The 17,866-nt window shown below is 53.7% G+C and overlaps 1 protein-coding gene across 12 annotated transcripts in view; it reads right to left on the bottom strand.

Annotated features, from left to right (window-relative positions):
• EHMT1 (euchromatic histone lysine methyltransferase 1) overlaps positions 1 to 17,866 on the bottom strand; it is a 179,104-nt gene that overhangs the window by 32,766 nt on the left and 128,472 nt on the right. For all 12 annotated transcript variants that reach the window (XM_075905437.1, XM_075905436.1, XM_075905438.1 and 9 more), the window contains 8 exons: positions 16,230 to 16,375; positions 11,374 to 11,517; positions 9,131 to 9,357; positions 8,074 to 8,238; positions 6,752 to 6,834; positions 5,057 to 5,163; positions 3,350 to 3,472; positions 210 to 311 (listed from right to left, as the gene is read on the bottom strand). In XM_075905437.1, coding sequence (XP_075761552.1) covers positions 210 to 311; positions 3,350 to 3,472; positions 5,057 to 5,163; positions 6,752 to 6,834; positions 8,074 to 8,238; positions 9,131 to 9,357; positions 11,374 to 11,517; positions 16,230 to 16,375 — 1,097 coding nt within the window. The remainder of the gene's footprint in view (positions 1 to 209; positions 312 to 3,349; positions 3,473 to 5,056; positions 5,164 to 6,751; positions 6,835 to 8,073; positions 8,239 to 9,130; positions 9,358 to 11,373; positions 11,518 to 16,229; positions 16,376 to 17,866) is intronic.

Raw genomic sequence — 17,866 nt, 5'->3', positions numbered from 1 at the left:
TCTCTCTGTGGGTGCCCTGAAGGCTGGAAAGAGGATGGAGTTGTTGATGGATCACAACCCCATTAGCTCAGCACGTTTGCTTTTCCAGAACGGCCCAGCAGCGTCTGGGTACCCGGGCGGTGAGCTGCTGAGACAGCCGGGACAGGCGAGAGCTCCGGAGCCAGGGAAAGCAGATTGCCTTACGTGTGCGGCTCGCCGACGGGCCTTACCTGGCAGTTGACGTCCATCTGCCCGTTGGAGAGGAGGTACTGGACTACGTCGTAATGCCCTTTCTTGGCAGCCAAGTGCAGACACGTGGAGCCCTCGGCATCCTGAGGGGGGCAAAAAAAAAAAAAAAAAAATCACTCAAACTCCGGGAAAATCCTCTCCCACCCTTCCCGGCACCTGCCACACTTGGTGTGACCAGCGCGGTATTTGGGAATGCCGGGGAAAGGCAGGCTAGTGGTCAGAGCACTGGCCTGGGAGAGGCCTCTTGTTTTTGAGGGCCACCTGCTGTAGGTGTCAGGAGAGAGGAAGGGCAGCCACAGTCAGTGCCCACCGGAATGGCAACAGGTGCTAAGCGAAGCCCTGACAAGCCGCCACGAGGGAGCACAGCGGGGCTGGGAGGAAGTGAAGGGATCTGAAGGAAAAGGCCCCCTCAGAAGCGACTGCAGAGCTGGCTGGTTGCTGCTCCCTCCACTGATGGTGGCTTTCTTCCCCTGTCCCCTCTCCCAGTGTCCCCTAGCGCTCCCCAGGAAGCCAGAGGGGCAGGAAGTGTTGGGGAGAATTCTCCCCTTCACCTCGGCAGAGCTTCAGCACAGGCTGCAACGGCCCCTCAGGCCCGAGCTCAGAGAGACAATCTCAACTAGAAACTTCAGGCGCTGGCTACACGTGGGGGTTTCTTAGCCCGACTTCACGTCTCACACCGGGGCAGGATGTCTACATGGGGGGCTGCCCTGGCACAGCCACGCTGGAACCCCACGGGGGCCCCACAGAGACAAGGCCTGAACGAGGGTCTGAAGATGCTGGGGAAAACTCAGAGTCAAGGGCTGAAAGCAAAACCCCTTTGGGGTCACTGTGTGCAGGGTCTTCCCCGGGACGGAGGCCTGAGGTGTGAACGATGGTGGAAGGGGCAAGACCCATGAGTAAAGTCAGAACGAGAGAGAGCCCAAACTTTCACCTCACACGAACTTAACCCAGAGCAAGCCCCAAGGGGCTGAAATAAATGAAACCCCAAAAGCAGCCACCGCTGTCCGATTCGTACCACCTCATCCTTCCACGTGAAACCCACAAAAAGCAACACGTGTCAACACAGAAGCAACACGCGCCAGCACAGTCTGGACCACAACCCTGAGGACACCCTGCCCACAGAGAGCACAGGGGAGTGATTTCACTGCATGGGGGAGGGGAGGTTTTGGACAGGTTCCATCCTGACAGCTCCTCAGGGCAAAGAAGAGGTTTTTACTCTCTCTAAAGTGCCCGGCACACCCAGACACACGTGGTCGAGAGCGCAGTGCGTCGATAGTCCACGGGTGCGTCTGACTGCTGGCAGGCCACGCACGCACAAAGAATGGGGGATGCACAAAGTTCCCGACAAGCTTGACACGAGTGAAAAGCATGCTGGGAATCCGGGTCATAGTTAGAATAAGTGCAAAAGCCTTCTGCTAAGACGAGCAAGAGCCAACCGTTAATGAAGCCTCGGCGCGTACCTCAGAGGCATAGTCCCCCAAACTCCCACTGATTTCAATGAGAGCAGGATTTCCCTCTGACGGGAACAGCAGCAGTTCCCGGGGGGCCAGGAGTCCCCTAGGTCATTACTTGCCCTTTCAGGCTCGACAATCCCCCTGTCAGCGAGGGGGGCAGAGGAGCTGCCATCTCCCTGCCAAGGAGCCCCAGCTGATGTTGCACTGCAAGGCTGCTCCTTTCAAACGTGACTAATATCATCCTGGAAACTAATTAGTGCAACAATTATTGAATTTCAGTAACGATCCCAGGGTTGTAGCAGTTCTAATTTGGTTTTTCTGGTTCGAATAAGGGTTTGGGGGGCTTTTTTTCTTTTACCTTTCTTTAAAAAAATCTTTTTGCCCTGGGCCACTATTAAATCAGATGCCAGGCCTTTGGAGAGGGCACGGGGATGCCCCTGGCATCAACTGATTTGAACCCCACAGGCTAGAGAAGGACTCCCCAGGAACTGTCAGCACCTAGCGACAGGCTGCATGTGGCCTCTTGTAGCCTGAAACAAGATAACCCCAGAGCCACCAGCCAGCTCCTTCAGGGGGCAAAGCATCAGCACGACCCTGCTACGTTCCGTAGCAATATCACAGGCAGGCAGCTGAAGTGAGCAGGCGGTAATTGTACAAAGTTTGTGGAGAGAAGGGGCTTCAGCCTTCTAAATGGCATCTGATTTATGACACTAATAATCCAGCCGTGTATTTTACAAGAGGGTCAAAGAAAGCAGAGCACGTTACGGGCAACTAGCCAGGCACGTTTTTATTGTATTTGTTTAATTTAAAGGGCTGTATTTCCAAGACAGCCGCTGAATTGGCCACTGCAGTTTTGTGCTTGCAAACAGCGACACAATCAAGTACTGGACAGTTACACCCTCTCTTTCACCTTCAGTTGATGTGCAGGCAACTAATTAGAGGCCGGTTTAAAAAACTGCCCCCCAAAGCCTACTGCTGAGTTTACAGAGCACAGCGCCAGAGACTAAAAGCTGGGACTCTCTTTGTGCCCACTGAATTCAGACCCCACTACGAGGGATGTTAAATTTCGATGAATCAGCGAATCGAGAAGTCGATGGAATTTCAAGGGGGCGCTCGCCTGCGGCTCTTGCACATTTCAAAGGGAGAGGAGCAGCAGTCGGGATGGTGCAAGCGGGGCTGTTTCAATCCCTGCTCATGCTGTTTCCCCTCTGCCCTTTGCCCCCTGTGGAGACGGTGCGAGGGGAGCCGGCTTTTAAGCCAGTTTCCCGCAGCACTGGCTCCTGTTCCTCCCCACCCTTGCTGCCTCTCTGTGACAGAGGCAGCAAAGGGCAGGGGAAGCGAGTGGTCGACTAGTCACTCACATTCCTACCCGCTACTGTTACTGAATTATTTTCATTCCAGTAGCACCCAGAGGCCCCAAACCTGGAGCAAATCCCCATTGTACACTAATGTGGCACAAGACAGTCCTTGCCCCAAGGAGCTTGCAATCTTAGGTGTTAAATACATTTTGTAGAAGTATTACCACCAGCCAGCCCCCACCCAAATGCCAAAGGCTCCCTCCCCCTTCCTCTCCACCTGGGAAATTGCTTCCAGACTTACGCCCTCCAAGAATGGGAAGGCAAGCCTGACAGGCTGCTCAAGGAGAAAAACGAGGAATCAACAGTTACCTTGGGATCAACCAATGCGCCAGCCTTGATAAGGTACTTCACAGCATCTAAATGGTTATTCTCTGCGGCCTCCATCAGCGGGGTCCTCTGGTCCTCTGAGCAGGTGTCTATATTAGCACCAGCCTGTTCAATGGCCAAGGCAAATACAAGAGCCTTTATACTAGCTCCTATTTAACAAAGGAAGGGTGGGGGGATACAGATCTGCCAGCAGGTTGTCTATCGAGAACTATTCGCCCATAGAGAAAGGGGATGTGGGGGAGTCAAAACTGATCTTTCTCTGAGACTCACATTATCTGCTCTCTTCCATATCCAGTAACTGGGAACACAAAGGAACAGACGGCTGGTGTTAGAGGGTCGCCATTATTAACTCACCCTGTAGAATTCACAGCTAGTCTCTGATCTTTACGATGCCTCAAAAATCTCTGTATCAGCTACACTTAAAAAGAAGTTCTCGGTTCCCAAGGGCCCATCAACTCCATGGGGACAAGGAAACAGTTTTCCCTCCCCATCATCCCAGGCTGTTCTGGATCGACCTCGTCACCAAGGCCAAGGATGGGGTTTTTCAAAGCACCCAGCCTGGGATGACAACTCCTGTTGAGGTCAACGGTAAAATTTCCATTGATTTCCATGTGAGCAGAGTTATGCCAGTGCGGAGTAGACTGGGAAAATCTTCCCTTTATTTGTTGTGGGAATGCAACTGTGCAAGGCATTTGGCCTGTTTATTCCTGGAGCTTTGCCCAATAACTCATAAGCTGCTTCTAAACGAAGGGAAAAAAAACCCCTCCAAAGCCCAGAGAGGCAGGAGCAACGCATGGATTTTGCTGCTCCTGTTAAGGAAGGACTTTCTACAGCAGTAACCGGGTGATTAGATTTGCCTACACACATAAAGGTGGGTCCCCATTGCTCCCCGCAGCCCTTCAGTGGCCCCCTTTGTTTTTGTTGCTTTTAAAAAGTGAAAACACCCAACTCACACGGTGGAAGGTGTGTTCCAGATTAGGGGAGCTGGGGATGGTTACTGGCCCGTACTGTGTTGCCCCAACAGCCTTGCTGTAGGAAACCCAAGTTGTTGCATTTGTCCCCACCCTCCCTGCTCCTGTCATGGCCACCTCTTAACAGAATTATTCTTCTACCAGGTGCTATTCCTGTGATTCATTTAAAACGGTCCCACAAGGCCTTAAGGATCCTGCAGGCCTCACTCACACAAGGAGTGCCCACTGGCTTCAATCAGAACAACTCCCCGTATAAAAAGAACAGGATTAAGATCGAAGGTTCACATTCTGAAGTGTCTCAAATTGGGCACCCCAAATGACCAGCCACTTTCAAAACATGGGCCTATTCATTCTGCTTTACTGAAGTACACGTTTTAAAAGCCCCCTTTTTTAAAGCCATTCAATGAAAAGGGTTCCAATGCAAAGCATTTCTTTGCACTCCAGTTCTTCGCGTTAATCAGGTGTCTCCCTTCCTACAAACTTACTGAAGTCCAAATCCCATCAACTCACACTCAACAGACCAGAAGAATGAGCTACAATGGCTTTTATTTGCAAGGGAAATTAAATCATTGAGCCCACATATGGGGGACGAGCAGGGGGAATCGTGGAAAGGAAAGGTTGGCAGGTTAATTCCCGAATGTTTTGTGGCTGTGAAGGGATGGAGGACGTGGCAGGGAGAGAAGCCTGTTGACTTGTAAGACTATAAATGGAGACGAACCTGAATCAGCATGTGGCAGATGTCCACATGCCCAGACTCTGCAGCAGCATGGAGAGGGGTTCGCTTATTCTGGTGCTCCATTTTGAAGTTCGGGTCAATCCCATCCACTGAAAAACAAACAGACGCGTCCAGCTGGGAGCCAGAGATCAACAGCGAACCCGCACCAAGGCAGCATCTGAGGGACACTGCTCACGGCTCCAGAATCTGAAGGCAATTTACCTCTATGCTGTTTCAAAAGTTTCACACTTGGGATCTTAACTGGTTGTTACATCCCTGCTATGGCCAAGTGCTAAAACAATGAAACCCAAGAGGGACTACTTCTGTAGTCTGAGAGATGGCGTGAGCTACCTTTTAATACAGACAGTCGCATGGATACCTCTCTTCCCATGTGCTACCCTGTACGCCACCTCCCCTTTCAGTCACAATTCTCAAACAGCCCTGCGGCTGCAAAAGCAACGGCTGACATGGAGAACTGACAGCAAAATGATTTAATCTGTAGCTTGTTTTATAATAAATAACAACAGCCACCACTGCCCCACTACTTAACCCTTACACGATGCTTTTCATCAGATCTCAAAATGCTGTGTGATCTCTAACATATCTATCTTCTGTGAGGCAGGGCAGTACAATTTTCCCTACATTATAGATGGGAAACTAAGGCACAAAGTGACCAAAAGCCTTGCCCAAGGTCACAAAGGAAGTCTGTGGCAGAGCAGAGAACTGAACCAGGGTTTCCCAACTCCTAGGATAGTACTTTAACCACTTCAGACAGGGAGAAACCTACAGTATGTGACCCGCTTGGGCTCTCTGGACCACTAGCAAGTCCTTGATGGATCTCTAGGGCTCTCCTTCTGTCTCCATTAACACTGGGCTCCACTGAAGCTAACAAAGCTATTCCTGTTAACACGAGCTGACAATCTGGTCCAATATTCTCATAGCTGTGCAGAAACTGCCAGATGACGATGACGGCCGGACACAGATGACTGGCTGTGACAATACAGTACTTAGGGTGATGTTGTAATTAAACAAAACACCAGTGAACTGAATGTCATTGCTACCAGGGACTCAGACAATGCTGCTGATATTTGCCAAAAGGACAAAGGTGTCCGGTAAGAGAAAAGACTGAAAAAATCTGCAAAAATTCACTACTAACCACCACTGAGCAGCAAAACTGGTCAAGAGAAAAAAATTACTCATCTTTCGACAAAAAGAAAAACAAAACAAATACTCCCATGTGATCAGTGATAAAAGCAACCTCAGAATCTCAAAATTGTCCTCCAGATGCAGCTGATTAAAGACCCTAATAATAAAGCTCTGTGCACTGAACATCTTTCATTTTCTGCAAACTCACTGGGAATCCTAATTTTAAACACCCTCCATACAACATGTAAACACCCCCTAGCCCCCACGCAGCATGAGACCAGGCTACTTCTGCTCGTTTGGAAAATTACACAGACCATTTGAGGGTAGGTAAGGCCGGACACCTGTATAAAACTGTCCAGATTCACACACAGGTTGGCAGTGGGTCCACGCATGAGAGAGAGGAGAAACAATCGTCAATGACACGTCTTAGCTTCCAACGCCTGCCCGCGTGGGCCAACGGGGACTGCAAAGTTGGGAACGGGACTGTGGTAAGTGACTGGCAGGAGCTGGCATGCTGCCAAACAAGCAACCGTCTGGCAAAGTGCCACTTACCCAACATAAGCAGGACCTTCTGCAGTTCCCCTTGCCTGGCAGAGAAGTACAGCTGCTTCGGGTGGAACCGTAACTTCTTGGGTCTACAGCAGGGGAAACAGGCTTATTACTGACTCTTAAAGAAAAGTCCCCAGAGCCCAGCCCCCACCTCCCTGCCACTGGTTTCACAGGAACACCAGGAAACACCTGAAGGGCACCTTCCTCCCCCCGCTGCCACACCACACACACCGAGCCTTCGGGCTCACCCAGCGGCCCTGCCTCGCAGAGTGAACGAATGTGGCTACTGCAAGTGCTCGGCTTTTTCCCACCCCCGCACAAGTGCCACGCATCACGTGGCTGCGCACACAGAGCGAGGAGTCAGAGGAGGACGCTGCATTTTCTCTGCCAGGCAGCCGCGCACCGGGGCTCCCGACCCCGCCGGCCAGCCGCGCACCGGGGCTCCCGACCCCGCCGGCCAGCCGCGCACCGGGGCTCCCGACCCCGCCGGCCAGCCGCGCACCGGGGCTCCCGACCCCGCCGGGCAGCCGCGCACCGGGGCTCCCGACCCTGCCGGCCAGCCGCGCACCGGGGCTCCCGACCCTGCCGGCCAGCCGCGCACCGGGGCTCCCGACCCCGCCGGCCAGCCGCGCACCGGGGCTCCCGACCCCGCCGGCCAGCCGCGCACCGGGGCTCCCGACCCTGCCGGCCAGCCGCGCACCGGGGCTCCCGACCGCGCCGGCCAGCCGCGCACCGGGGCTCCCGACCCCGCCGGCCAGCCGCGCACCGGGGCTCCCGACCCCGCCAGGCAGCCACATGGTGGGTCTCCCGGCTCCACTGGACAGCCCCCTGCCACGCTCTGGACAACTTTGCTGGCAGCTCGTTACAGGCAGCTCACTGCCCTGCTGTCCCTGTAGGACTCCCTGCTACTAGGCCTCCACCAGGACTCTCCGTTCCTACAACAACCCTGCCAGACCACAGATGCTGCCGGACCAGAGAGTCCCAGTTTAGAGAGTTCTAACCCGTAGTGTGTTTCTATTTAGGTAACTGTCCGAAGGGAGAAAGTTCAAAGGAGCCAGGCAGAGGGAGCTCCTGGCTTTGGGGTTTTCTCCTGCTGGTGTTCTAGGACTGTGAATGGGGACCCCTCGTAGGTAAGTACGGTCTGTGTGGAGGCTGACTAACCCGTCCATCGGCATGGTGGATGCAGCAGAAGATGGAGAACGGCCGAGCCGAATAGACACACGCTGTGTAGTACTGGGCCTCAAAGCCCAAATAGAGCAAACCCGACTTTGTTCCCGCCCAATGAACCTGTGGGGCATCTGAGAGACTTGGAGGCTGGTTCTTACTTTTCTGAGTCCAGGGCAATCAAAGCGCTTTCCAAGGTTTCTTTAACTGGTCCCTGAGGCAGGCCGGTGGCAGGCTTCACAAAAACAGAAGACCCGGCCAAATCAAACCCCTCGGTAGCCGAACTCTCTGGCTTGTCTTCCTCAGATAACTGTGTTCCAGTGCCACTGATGGGAGAGAGAGAGAGAGAGAGAGAGAGAACCAAACGTCACCACTCGGTCCAGACACACACACATCCTGATGCCAAAGGAGGAAACAAAACGAGTTTTAAATGCAAGCGGCTTAAGCGGTTTTGAAAAGGGAACAAACGCATTTCATGGCCACGTGGCCAGAATTCTCCCCGGACCCAAAGCAGCGTTACCCTCTCCTTAGCACAGCTGCGCTCTCAGTAACGTATTCGTGGGTGCAGCTACCACTGCGACATGGGGCAGAGAGTGGGGGCCAGCAGTCCTGGGAGCAAGTGACAAGAAAGCGGCGCTGTTCGGCTCCGCCTCAGGACTGAGGCTCTCTCTCAAGCGCTGCGCAGCGCTGAAGACTTGCGGAGCGGGTGACGATTTGCCTCTCGTGCTGTAGATGGTTGGACTGTCTCTCTGCCCACGTGCCGGTGGGTCGGAGCCCCTCCCCCCCATGCTATGGTCAGGCGCTATGCAAGCTTGTCCCGAGACTGCATCCGCCAGCCCTAATCCTGACCTGCAGACCCCACTGCTCTTCTAGTCCCAGGCCCCCACGCAGCTCTGCTGTGCCTCTCTCCCTGCTCTTTCTGGGCCCTTCTCGAGCAGAATGGAAGATGTGCTGAGCCATTCAATGGCTCTGGGGGGGGGACAAATGGCTCTGGGGAATGGATGACAGTGCAGGCAGGGACTCATGTCATTTAACTTGTGATGTGGGAGGCCAGGTCTTCAGAGATGGAGAACTAGTGCAGCCTCCTGGTGCAGCCTTCAGCTTCCTGCTGCTGGAACTAGGAACCTGGGTGACCCATGGAGCAGCGACGGGGGAGGGGGCCAGACATAAATCAAGGCACGGAGGAGGGCCCGATGCTTCCACTGACTAGTGACTCACCCCCCCGTGGTGGTGTCTGCTCTTCCCTCCAGAGACACCGGCTTCTCCTGCTCGTAGGTCAGCAACACGGTGGAGGTCGTGTCTGCTTTCGCTATCGTCACCTCCTTCGCCTTTGAGGCCTCTTCCCCGCAGTGCGGGCAGTAGCTCGTGTCGTTGACCTGGGAGGCACAGTCCTTGTGGAACCGGTGGGAAATGCTGCTTTCGGGCTGACACTCCATGAAAGTTCCCTGGAGGTAGAAGAAAATCGTGCAGAAGAAATCCACGTGCTCAGTCATAAGTTTCTCCAGTGTGCTTTGTCCCTGGAGTTCAGATCACCCCCAGTGATAGGCCAGTCTTATCACTCTGTACAGGGAAATACATCGGCAGCCAGGAGAAACAATGGTGATTACAAATCGAGCCACTAAGTGCCCTTGGCACAGAACCCCGGAGTCTTGGTTCCCCCCTTCTCTGCTCTAACATCTCCCTACAACAAAGCTCTTGCGTGTGTTTCTAGGCACACAACCTCTAATGGGTGTCATGCTGTAGTGGCTTATATGCTGGGGTAACACATCCCCATTCCCAGGGGATCCTCTCTCAGAGGACAAGATACTTCCACAAGTGAAAGGGGCACAGAAAATCTGACAGCCGTCCTCTATGGCAGCCTCCACTGACACGGAGTTCATGGCTGGCGTTGCACACTCCTAACCCCACGTAAGGGCCTCCACGTGTGGGGTTACACTGACGTCATGACTTCAGTTTCTAAGCCAGGGGTCTTAAAATCACAGCCCACGGGCCATCTATGGACCGGAGCACATCTGCAATCTGGACAGGGAGACCCAGCAGACCAGAGAGGGCATGACAGTCCCTGTCCCCCAAGTCCCACCCCTTCACACCAACCCCCCTCACATCCCATCCCCCAAGGGATGCGTCCTCGGGAATACCGGGGTGGGAGGGGCCCAGCCAAGTGCACTCTGCTTCCCCACAGCTCTCACCACCTCAGGGAGCACACGGAAAGGGGAGGCAAGAGGGGGCCTGCCGCCCCACACCAAGCCCCCCAGTAATCCCCAAGGCCAGGTCCCTCAGGATAGGGTGCAATGGGGGGAGAGGACGGGGATTGGGGGATAGGAGGAGACTGGCAGATGTGTACGCCTCCCCGTGGGCTGGACTGCGAATATGCTCCGTCCCGCAGATGGCCCATGGGCCTTGAGTTTGAGACCCTCTGTTCTAAGCTAACTTAGTAAATCAGGGTGACTCTTGTGTTTACACAGAGCCCTAGAACCGTGTGCTGCTGACCCCCACTGCACTGGCTGTCAGGGTCGCGCCGCATGACATTCTCCTCTCTCCAAAACCCTCCAACACTTCCTGATTACTTGATGCTGTCCCAGAATCCATCACTCTGTGGCACCAGTGCTACTTGAAGCCCACCTAACAGTGATAGCAGAGACTGATGCATTCTGGGATAGCATTTATGAACCAAGACTGGCCAATCACAGATCAGAGGACAGGGTGAGCTGAATCGCTATGGGAATCAGTTAACCATTACCCCAAGTTTACAAATAGGCAAACTGAGGCACGGATGAATTAAGTGACTGGACCAAGGCAACACAGAGCTGGCTCGCTGGCAGAGCTGGGACTAGAACTCCTTGTCTTGCTCTAACTATCTAATCCATGGCAAAGCAGTGCACATGGGATACCCCGGATCTTGTGTGCACAGGGTAATTTACAGAGAACTAAGACCTACTTTTCTTATGGAAGAAGAAATAAACCATTGGAACAATTTTCCAAGGGCTGTGCAGATTCCCCATCACTGGCCATCTTTAAATCCAGACGGGATGTTTTTCTGCTCTAGGAATTATTTTGGGGGTAGTTCTCTGGCCTGTGTTCTACAGAAGGTCCGACTGGATGGTCGCCAGGGTCCTTTCTACCTTTGGAATGTATGAAGGTAGAACTGGGAAAGGTCATTGCGGGAGAGATTAGTGGGGAGGAGGGAGGTGAAGACACCCAAGGCCTCCAACATGGTCTGGCTGTCAAAGAGGATCACTCAATAGTATTCTTTGAAGTATCTCTGGAGGCCAAAGGTAGTTCAAAGGCCCCAGTGCATGTTCCTTAGCTGCCACTGGACCATTCCCTAGCCCTGAAAGTTGCAGTGCCCAGCTGCGAGAGGGAGAAAAGATGCATGATCGCTGAAAGCCAGCGTGGCGGGCCTCTGTCGCTAGGCACCAGCAGCACATCTGCATGCCCCCGGGTTGTCACGAGCGACTTACTGCAGTGCAGAAGTAGCCACAGCCCGGGCAGCACTGGTGTTTCACCATCCTCCCTCTGTGGTCCTCGCACAGCACCAAGAGCTGGACTTTGTTCGAAGGGCGCATCAGCTCGTATTTCACCACGCTGTTTGTGCATCGGCCCAGCTGGAATGGGAACCAGGAAAGGAAATGCAGTTACTGGAGCCCAACACACAGACCAGCCGCTCTGCCTGAGCCGACTGCCTGATGAAACCTGGCCCTTCCACAGCCCCTCAGATGCGCGCCAGACAGCATTCACCCTCCTATCGAGAGCAGGGCAAAGCTGCTCTCCCAGGAAGAAATGCATCATTTACTAACTAACATGCATATGGACCAGAGTCATTCAATCCTCATAAGGAAACTCAGAACTGGAAATACACGAGAGCCAAGCAGCAGCAGCAGAACGGGCAGTCCCATTTTGCCAGAAACGGAGGGTGTCATGGACAGAGGAAACAAGACCTAGTGAACACGGCTGAATGAGACAGAGGGAGAGTCGCTGGACAATTCAATTATGGCTTGTGCTTGCTGAGGCCCCACACTGGATCTAGCCCACGTATGTGAGCACTGTGTGTATTTAAAAAATAAATCTGGCCTGCAAGGGATTGAGGTGCCATGAATGTCTGATTAGCTAGTTCGCCTATTTCCGCTGTCGGACATGCCTGCTTTGTTGGATCAGAGATTAATGCTTCACTCTGCTTCATTCACACTTACGCCTCTCGTCAATTTCACTTCCAGAGCACCAAGCACTAGGCAGTGTGGGGTTATGTTTGAGTTTCCAAAACTATCACCAGCTCCTTAAATTTTACCTTTTACCCTCCACCGCCACCTCCAAACCCCTCCTCTTCCCCCTCTTCAATAACACGAAAGCCTATTGTGAAAAACATCCCTACCAATCGAAACCACTGGGCCTAAACACCGATACTACAAGTCGAACCTCCTAAATCTGGGACTCTCTGGTCCCGCAACATCTGTCATTTGGCAGGATCACGGATGTTCCTGGACCAGAGAGCCCTGGCGCCCAGGAGTGTGAGCCAGTCAGGAGTTCAGCAGCGAGGAGCCCCACTATTGGGTCTGGCGAGTCCTGTCCCGGGGAGCCCCAACTGGGCACGGCACAGCGGAGCAGCCACTGAGCCTTGACCTGGCGTGGCAGCAGCAGGGCAGCCACGGAGCCCTGACCGGGCGTGGCAGCAGCGGGGCAGCCACAGAGCCCTGACCGGGCGTGGCAGCAGCGGGGCAGCCACGGAGCCCTGACCAGGCGTGGCAGCAGCGGGGCAGCCTTGGAGCCCCATCTTCAGTAAGCCCTGGCCAGGTGCGGCAGCAGCAGGGCAGCCGCAGAGCCCCGATCCGGCGTAGCGGCAGCGGGGCAGAGCCAAGTCCAAGCCCAGGTAGCGGCAGGGCTGGAGCGGAGCCAGCCGGAAGGAGGGGTAATGTCCTGGGAGGCTGATGGCAGGGGAAGTCCCCAAATCCGGAAAATTCCCTCAGTCGGGACGGGTCAGGTCCCGAGGGTTCCAGACCAGGGAGGCCCAACCTATACCGCCTGGGTCAGAAGAGCCACTAATAAAAATGGCCACCTCTCACTAGGTCTAAGTGGAAAATAGCAACCAAGTTCCCTTGTGCTACTTCTACACTGAGCAAATCTGATCAGAGGAAGGCAAGCCGGCCTGTCTGTATTCAGAGTCCCGATGTCATCCTGCTCCCACTTTCGGTGAAGGATCCACTTCCAGGCAGCTTGTGAAGATTTCAGAAACGATTCATGGCTCTTTTATCCAACGTTACAGAGGCCAGCGGGTGGCTTAGAACCTTCGATAACCCCTTCTGTGCTTCCGTCCAAATACACGCTAGACACCTAACACGCTTAACACATTTAATAGCCATTTATTGACGGTTTTTAACGTGGAACCGTAATATAAACGTGGCCATCGTTCCACCCCCAGGTCTGCGGGCGGGGGGAGGGGGGAATACATAGAGAGCCATCTCCTCTTCCTTGCCTGGAGACCCCGGGGAGTGAGTCTCCCGGCTTCTCCCCACCAAGGCTCTAGGGGTGTTTCCCTTCAGTGACTAACTCGTTTCCCATTAGGGACACCTCTGCCACGTGGTCCATGTGGGTACGTGACTGAGACGCAGGCAACAGGCTGTGAATGATCCACTGCCTCCCGATTCTTTCCAGAGCCCAGAAAGGAATGAGACTGATTCTGACTCCCTCCCCATGCAAGCAACTCGGCAAGGGAAAGCGAGGCCTGCAGCCCGCCTGCCGGGAAGCACAGCCCACTAAAAGGGAAGCTCAACAATTTGGTTTTCTTGCCAGAAGTGGCACCTCCCAAGCCTCCAGAGAGAGTGAAGCAGGGACTGACTCCAGGGCCGCCGGCTGCCCAGCTGTGATTCACTGAAAGTCACAAGCACAGCGATTTTCAGGCAGCAGAACCTGAAGGCAGCCCGGGGCTTCGGGGACCTGGAAAGCCTTTAGCAGAAGAGCAGCGCAGGGGAGGGGAAGTTAGAGGGCAGGCAACCGCTCCAGCACCACGTTCCATGCGCCGGGAAAGGTCTGTTCTGGCTCCGGGGTAATCAAGGGAAACTGGCTCCGGGGGCTTCTCTTGCTGACACATGCAAATGTATTTTATTGCCCTTGGCGTGGAGAGCCCAGCTGCACCGGCTGAAGCAAGCAGCACAGAACCCCCGGCTGCCCACGCGCCACTCGCGCTGGACTGAGGGGCGGCATGCCCTGGATTTCGGGGGTGGCTGATGTGCTGGGCAGGCTGGGACTGGGGTTCCCAGGCCAGTGACAGGGCAAGGGCTTTCTGGCCAGACACAGCAGTGGATCCTGCTCTCACCCTGCCACAGCCCTTCTGCACAGCCTGGAAGATGCCTCCTGCACTATACCCCATGCGGCTGCTGTGTCAACCTTTACCTTCCCTCTCCCACTGCCTCCTCCCTTTCGGCTCACTCCCCCCCATGCCCCTCTCACCAGAAATCCACACACCGCGGTGCGGCTGCCGCACATGCTCTTGCAGCTGAGCTACCTCCCTCGGGAGCCTAGTCACAGGGCAAGAGCCAGAGGGAAGGCGGGTGGCTTCCAAGCAGCTGGCAGCCACTTTACCTGCTATAGCACATGTCAGCAAGGAGCCAGGCCAAGAGATCTCTGTCCCAAACCTCCTCGGCGTGGACTCAGCTGGGAATCTGGGAAAGCAGTGGATGTGCTCTACCTCGACGTTAGCAAAGCTCTGGATACCATCTCCCACAGTGTTCTTGCCAGCACGCTAAGGAAGTATGGCTAGGGAGAATGGACTGTAAGGTGGCAGAAAGCTGGCTAGTGACGACAACTCAACGCCCGTTTGGCCTCTGGTATCACACGGAGTGTCCCAAGGGTCAGTTCTGGGGTTGGATTTGTTCAACATCTTTATGAATGACCTGGATGAGAGGATGGATTGCACCTTCAGCAAGTTCGTGGATGACACTAAGCTGGGGGGAGAAGTAGATACACTGGAGGGCAGGGACAAATTGGAGGATTGGGCCAAAAGAATTCAGATGAGATTCAACAAGGAAAAGTGCAGAGTCCGGCACGTGGGATGGAAGAATCCCATGGACTGCGACAGGCTGGGGACCGACTGGCTAAGCAGCAGTTCTACTGAAAAGCACCTGGGGATTCCAGTAGATGTCATCCCGCTCCCACTTTCGGTGAAGGATCCACTTCCAAGCAGCTTGTGAAGAGTTCAGAAATGATTCACGGCTCTTTTATCCAACGTTACAGAGGACAGCGGGTGGCTCAGAACCTTTGATAACCCCTTCTGACGCTGTGCTTACATCCAATCCACACTAGCCACCTAACACATCTATTAGCCACGTTTTTTAATGTGGAACCATAATATAAACGTAGCCATCATTCCACCCCCAGGTCTGCAGGGGGATAGAGAGCCATCTCCTCTTCCTTGCCTAGTGACACCTGGGAGCCAGTCTCCCGGCTTTTCCACACCAAGGCTCTAGGGGTGTTTCCCTGGATATGAGTCAACAGTGGGCCCTTGTTGCCAAGAAGGCTGTTGGGCTGCATTAGGAGGAGCATTGCCAGCAGAGCAAGGGAAGTGATTATTCCTCTCTGTTTGGAACTGGTGAGGCCACATCTGGAGTATCATGTCCAGTATTGGGCCCCCCAGTACAGAAAGGATGTGAATAAATTGGAGAGTCCTGTGGAGGGCAATCAAAATTATTAGGGCGCTGGGGTACATGCTTTATGAGGAGAGGCTGACAGATTTGGGCTTATTTAGTCTGCAGAAGAGCGAGGGGGGATCTGATAGCAGCCTTCATCTACCTGAAGGGGGGGTTCCAAAGAGGATGGAGAGAGGCTGTTCTCTGTGGGGACAGTTGGCAGAACAAGGAGCAATGGTCTCAAGTTGCAGCGGGGGAGATATGGGTTGGCTATTAGGAAAAACGATTTCCCTAGGAGGGGGGTGGGGCACTGGGATGGGTTCCCTAGGGAGGGGGTGGAATCTCCATCCCTAGAGGTTTTTAACAAAACCTTGACAAAGCCCTGGCCAGGATGATTTCATTGGGGTTGGTCCTGCTTTGAGCAAGGGGCTGGAGTAGATGACCTCCTAAGGTCTCTTCCAGCCCTGATCATCTATGGTTCTATGAGCATCACTAGTATGTAAACTGAGCACACGAATGTTCTCAACCCGGTCTTCAGACTCCCTCCATCAAAGTCAAGACCTTGGCTCCACTGCAAACCTGTTAGCACAGCCAATAGCTCACCCAAACAAGAGCAGGCAGAACCCTCAGCACATGAAACAGAGGGGGCCAAACCATCCATGGGAGGAAGATCTGTGAGAAGCTAGAGGCGGGGCTCCTACCTCATTGTCCACGCTCTCCGTTGCCATGCACTGGTTGTTGGCTAGTGTGGTAATCTCTCGGCTCTTGGGGGTTTCCATTCGACAGCTACAGAGAGGAACTTCCTGAAGACCATCCACTTCCATTGCTTCAGGGCCATTAGAAAGACCTACAGTGTGAAAGTCAAGTCAATCAGCTCCATAATGGCCTCCAGAGAAGAGCCACACAGAAGAAAAGGACACAGTTTGTCGATGCTTTGCTCTTCTACAGCCCCTCCGAACAAGGTTCTCATAGCTCTGTGCAAGCATCAGGTAAAGCTCATAACATAAGTACGCACTTGGTCTTATCCCTATTCCACAGATGGGGAAAATCAAGGTACTTAATGTGGCGTTTTCAGAAGTGCCCAGTATTGTTCTAACTCTGCTCCCCGTGGGAATTTTACCACTGACTGCAAAGGAAGCAGACACTTGGGACAACTGAAAGCCCCACCCTGAAGGAGAGACCTCCCCACCGTCACACCGTGCACCTGTGGCAGGGAGCAGAGAACCCAGGAGTCCAGACCCTGAATATGTTATTGTAACACCAGATGGAATTGCAGTTGGCTCCCTGCAAGTTAAGTCTGAAGCTGTATTACAGCAGAATGTGAGAAAAGTTTTTCAGGACTGGTTTCTATTTGCAAAGGCTTATTACTTGCTTGAAAAAAAAATATCCCTTGGCATATTTGGTCTGAGCCAGAGAGCTGCACCGTGTTCCTCACGTGTTTGCGTTACAGAAACACCAACATTGTTTTTTAAAACTTCCAACACATTTACGCGTGGCTAATTCTAAACTGTCTTCCTCAAGCTTGGGAAGCTATTAGGTCTTCAAATGAAGTCAAAAAGCTCCAAAAGGGGAGTTGTTTCGGTCTGGGCGAAGGTTGAAACACCCATACTAATCTTAGGGTCGCAGCAGAGATTCCCCTCTGGTGTCATTGAGAAATCAACATTCCCCCCTCCGCCTCAACAGCATTCTCGGGGTGAGAAGCCGATCCGTTTTCATCTTGTAGGGAACGTCCCCAAGCAGGAAGTATTATGCTCCCAAGAACCAGTATGGCCCATAGACAAAGCCTGTCTCTACTGCAGCCATCTAGCTGTAGAAGCCTGCTAAGGAGGGGCTGTGACAGTGCAGTGCAAATCCCTGTAGATTTGCGTGTCAAGCCTATCTAGAGCCTTAAGGAAACAGAGTCTCTTCCAGGACCATAAGGCGGGGAGCAGTTTATTTCTCCTTCCAGCTGCTACTTCCACAGCCCTTCTGACATCCAGTGGATCTAGTCAAAACACTCAGGATCCAGCTCCTGAGGGCTTGGGGGAGGGAGAGAAATTGACTTTCCGTTCAGGATGGACACTCCCACCAGCTCTGTGAGATCCCCTGGTCGACAGAATAAGGCAGACTTCCAAAGGAAGCACAGCGTGGGGGAGAGTCAGTTTTATGATGAAGCACTGGCCTCCCGACAAATTCAGCACTGGGAACAGCAGCCTTCTCATTAGCAGAGGCCTCTCTGGAGCCAACAGGCCGACAACCCTGCACTTGGACGCCCAGGTACTGCCCCCCTGAGTAGGAGAAGCCGTCCATCCTCAGGGAGTCTACCTGCCCTCTCCAAAAGTAACTACGGTAACGCCCC

The sequence above is a fragment of the Pelodiscus sinensis genome, chromosome 22, assembly GCF_049634645.1.
Source record: "Pelodiscus sinensis isolate JC-2024 chromosome 22, ASM4963464v1, whole genome shotgun sequence".
Classification (NCBI taxonomy): Eukaryota; Metazoa; Chordata; order Testudines; family Trionychidae; genus Pelodiscus; species Pelodiscus sinensis.
Note: the sequence above shows the minus strand (reverse complement) of the source record. Positions and strands in the feature narration are given on the sequence as shown.